At 36.8% G+C, this 5,000-nt stretch overlaps 1 protein-coding gene across 4 annotated transcripts in view; it reads left to right on the top strand.

Moving 5' to 3' along the window:
* FOXP2 (forkhead box P2) overlaps positions 1–5,000 on the top strand; it is a 693,998-nt gene that overhangs the window by 625,960 nt on the left and 63,038 nt on the right. For all 4 annotated transcript variants that reach the window (XM_043967104.1, XM_043967102.1, XM_043967103.1 and 1 more), the window contains one exon: positions 3,745–3,882. In XM_043967104.1, coding sequence (XP_043823039.1) covers positions 3,745–3,882 — 138 coding nt within the window. The remainder of the gene's footprint in view (positions 1–3,744; positions 3,883–5,000) is intronic.

Below are 5,000 nucleotides of genomic sequence, written 5' to 3'. Positions count from 1 at the left end.
CATTGGATGTAAATTTGGGGCACATATGTATATTACTGGGGCCAAGAATCTATTAATATTTTTGCCAACATTTTCAAGTTTAATATTGCTAAATGTAAATGTACCGTTATTTGCATGTGTATTTTTTTAATGTGCTTGGCTTACATATGTTTATATCTATCCATTAATTTCTTTGCATTGTGATGACATAGTACACAACAAAAACAGGGAAAGAAGTGAATTTTGCACTCTTTAAAAGTGGAATAGCTTTGTACCTACAAAAGTACATTCCCCCAGACCACACCAAGTAAAATCATCTTATAGGTGGACATCAATGTGAAGTTTATCAATTCAGGAAACATATACACATACATATATACATGTACATGTATATATTCATACACATATACACATACATATGTAAATACTGTGCTTAAGAAAATTCAAACTATTCAATGGGGCCTCAACGTATTGTTTACCATAATTATTTTATGTAAATAGAAAATGTAAAATGTTTTTAATAGAAAAGAACAACCAAAATTAATTCTATTTCAGTTGAATTCTCTTTGTACTTCTCCTGTTGTCTTATGGGGCTATGTTATATAGTAAGAGATTTTTGTTCTCCCTTCTATCTCAGTAATAATTTTACATGGACAGCACCTAGAGTACAGGGGATGTCCGCTTAACATTGACTTTGTTTATCAGCCCACAGGATCAAGGGGGGAGGGCATTTAGAAAATTCTATTTTATGATGGTAATGATGGCGATTATCTTTGCCTTGGAATTGAAGGTAGAAAGTGGGTGGCAGATTATTTTTAAGAGTTAAGCAATTAATCTGTTTACAAAAAGGTCCAATCAGGGCAGCAAGGTGGTGCAGTGGATAGAGCACTGGCCCTGGATTCAAAAGGACCTGAGGGGCAGCTAAGTGGCGCAGAGGTTAAAGTGCTGGCCCTGGATTCAGGAGTACCTGAGTTCAAATCCAGCCTCAGACACTTACTAGCTGTGTGACCCTAGGCAAGTCACTTAACCCCCCATTCCCCCCCCCAAAAAAGGACCTGAGTTCAAATTTGGCCTCGGACACTTGACACTAGCTGTGTGACCCTGGGCAAGTCACTTAACCCCCACTGCCCCGCAAAAAAGAAAGGAAAAAGAATTAAAAAGGAAAGGTCCAATAACATAAAAGAGCCTAGAATTTTACAGAAAGAAAAACAGTAGGAAGCTAACCTAATTTTACAGCATCTTAACCTATTATCACCAAGCTTTACATGACATCATAGGCACAAGTCGTAATGAGCCTGTAAGTGGGTGTTGTACCATGACAGATTTATGTTTATAAAACATTCATCCCAAAGCACATTATCCATAAGATATTTTTATAAAGTATTTTTTCTTGTAATCATAGAGATAATTAAGCAAGTGAGCTCCTATCATGTACTGAAGTATAATAAAGGAAAAGTGACAAGGGCTGTAAGGTGTTAGAAGTGTGGCAAGCTGCTCGTCACATGGCAGACTTTATAAGAGGGATATAAATGGATTGGCAGCCTCTTTAAAGTTTAACATGTCTGTCTTGCCCTGCCCCTTCATTTCAGTTTGATTCATTGCTATTTGGAGACAGCATGAAGTTAAATGATTGTGGAAAGTAAGACCATGTTTGTAGAGAGAGAAACTTTGCCAATCTGGTTTATTCTAACCCTGTTATTTAGTTGTCTGAGAACAAACAATCCTGTAAACAAGTACTTCATTTTTTAGAGAACAAAACACTTAAGTATCACTAAGCAACAAATTCTAAGTGGAATATTGTTTTCCTCTGTCATTTATTTTCACAACATAAATTTCAAAATGCTTTATGTTAGATAATTCAATAATACAACCCAACTGCATGTCAGCCTCTTCTGCAGGATGTATAAGTAATTTTGAAAAGTAAATGACCTCTATTCAGTTATATTTTAATTCTTTTTATTCATTTTAAACAAAGATTTAATTAATCAGTATTTTAAGATGTCAATAATAGATAGGAAAACTGAAGCTAGAATTGAAATTTGAGGACTTTTAAGTAAAGAGAAAGCTGTGCACAGAGCCTTTATTCTTTTGACCCCCCCCAAACTTTCTATTTTTTGTTATTTATGTTTCCATTCTTTAGAGTACAAAGTATCACACTGTATAAGTCTGAACTGGATAAGAATTCACTATTAAAATACATTATGAATCATGCCTTTTAAAAATCTCTTTGTTTGGGCAGCTAGGTGGTGCAGTAGATAAAGCACCGGCCCTGGATTCAGGAGTACCTGAGTTCAAATCCGGCCTCAGACACTTGAAACTTACTAGCTGTGTGACCCTGGGCAAGTCACTTAACCCCACCAAAAAAAAAAAAATCCCTTTGTTTACAAAGAAGCATGATAGCACAAGAACTTGCTAAAACGCAATGTTTATATTAAAAATTGTTTTTATTGTTAGTAAAAGTGAATTTTTTTTCTCAAAAAGAAACCAATTGGGGCAGCTAGGTGGCGCAGTGGATAGAGCACTGGCCTTGGAGTCAGGAGTACCTGAGTTCAAATCCCGCCTCAGACACTTAACACTTACTGGCTGTGTGACCCTGGGGAAGTCACTTAACCCCAATTGCCTCACAAAAAAACAAAAAACAAAAAAAAGAAGCCAATTGCCTGTTCAAAGGTTGTAAATTTGGCAAGCTGACAAACTGCTTGATTCTGTACTATTTAGTCCAAGTAAGTGCCTTCAGACAGTGAATCTGCAGGCAAACTGAGCACATACCTCAGGCTCTCTCATACAAGGTTTTTGTCCCTCCATTCTCACCCTTCTTTTCTCCACTCCCACCACCTCCTCTGTTTCTGTCTCTCTCTCTGCTCACTCTTTTTCAATGTCTTTTACTCCTGCTCTGCTTTACTCTGTATTTCTCTTACTTGCTTTCTCTCTTACTTTCCCTTCCCTTTCTTTCCTTTTCCCACTCCCCTCCCTTTTCTTTCCTCTCCGCCCCCCCCACCTTAGAAAGATACTCATTTCTATCAAGAAACTTTTGCGAACACTTTTTTTTTCATTTATAGACAAACTTTACTTTAGTTCACCTGAATATTTGCACATTTCATGGTTTAAATTAGGATAAGGTGGAAACCCAAAATATGCCCAGAGAGGCCAGACTCCTGGGGTTACATCTCATTGTTTCTCTGAGGATTTCTGTGCAGTTATTTCCATGGTACAGATTAGTCATATAAGTAACTGTGAACATTGTGGCTATTGTGCATTTCTTGACTTAGAAAAACTGAAGTAACACACATGTTTTTAGTAGCTTAGGCACCTATTCTCTGCGTAAAACATTTCAAAGTGTTTAATCTTTAGTATTTATTTCAATCATATCTTCTGAAATAGTCTCAATAGGTTTTCCATTTGTAACATTATGACACTTGATAAGATGATTGATTATGAAGTGTTGCAAGCCCTACCATGTGATCATTTATTTTTAAATACACATTTATACTAGCCAATGTTCAAATCTCTTACAGTAATATATAAGAGAAGTGAAACATAAAGCTTGAGTCTGATGAAATCTGATGCCTCTGGAAATCGAGTGCCACAGTCCTGTGGTCTTAAAATAACAGATTCTTTCTGAAACTGGAACTTTATTAGTAATAAATAGGATATTAAAATGATGGTCCATCATTGGTACAAAATCAAAAGATGATGGCTAAAAGCACTGCAGGTCAGCAGAAGTGCATTTGATCATGATCTCTCTCTCTCTCTCTCTCTGAGCAGGTGCCTGTGTCAGTGGCCATGATGACTCCCCAGGTGATCACCCCTCAGCAAATGCAACAGATTCTCCAGCAGCAAGTACTGTCTCCCCAGCAGCTCCAAGCACTTCTTCAGCAGCAGCAAGCAGTCATGTTACAGCAGGTAATGTGGGTTACCTGCTTTGGAGTATTGGTATGGCCCAAGGCATTTTCACAAGTGGTGGTGATGGTCTGCATGTTTTTGACAATCCATCAGCGCAGGCTTTAGTTTGAAAGACATAACTGTACAATAGTTAGGGTATAAATGTCTTATTTTAATTATGGGAGTGAAACTTAGTTTGCTTACAGTCTTTGATCCATTAAAATGCTGAATAACAGCAGAGGCAGGTATATTTTGTATGTAGAACAAATCAATATTTAAATTTTCAAGTGCTTAGGCACGTTTGATGTGTAGACTTGCCAAAGAAAGTGTAAATAGACTTGTAGATAATTGTTGCTTTAAAATTCATAACACTTTAGCACTCCCTTTAGTCACAGAAGTGGAATGCAGTTATGAAATTTGAATTGACCAGCTTTTTACAATGAAGGAAAAATAATTCCTTGCATTTTCCTTCCCTCAAAAATGTGCGCAGAGCTTTAAAATGAGAAGTCTACCTTCCAGAGCGCAGTCTTGCAGCTTAGCCAAGAATCCATAAAACTTGCCTTTCTTTCCTAATAAAGACACAGTCAATAATCAGGTATCAGCATAGTATAGAATGTAATGTCAATCGGATAGTCTATTGCATAATCACTTGTGTTAGAGAAAATAATGTACTTGTCTCTCTGGACTTTTGTGCATTTTAACACTTTGCTATCCTGCATCTTGATGATGTTAGAGAAGCTACCCTTTAGTTTTAAGATTGGAATCCTACTGTATAATATAAGAGTCATCAATTTTCCCCCAGTAAGAATTAGGTGGTTTTGTTGTATTGTACTAAATTGTGATCTAATGCAAATGTTAGAGGAAATAGTTTTTATTATATAAGTACTTAAGATATAATAAAAGTAAGCCAAAGTAACTTGGCTCTCCAACATTCCAATTAGAATACAGATTTTTCCATACCCTTGTGTTCAGGATATTTTAGATTGTTGATTGGAAAGTTTCAGAGCTGCCTGGAGGGGGGGGGGGGGGCAATGTATGTAGATTTGCCTCTTCAAATCCAGTGCACATTCCTGTTATGTGGTGAATCTTAATGGCACCTCTACCATATGCCAGCCTAGATGAGTTAGGAGATTGATAAT

Source organism: Dromiciops gliroides, chromosome 5, assembly GCF_019393635.1.
Source record: "Dromiciops gliroides isolate mDroGli1 chromosome 5, mDroGli1.pri, whole genome shotgun sequence".
Classification (NCBI taxonomy): Eukaryota; Metazoa; Chordata; class Mammalia; order Microbiotheria; family Microbiotheriidae; genus Dromiciops; species Dromiciops gliroides.
This window is presented reverse-complemented; position numbering and strand designations above follow the sequence as displayed.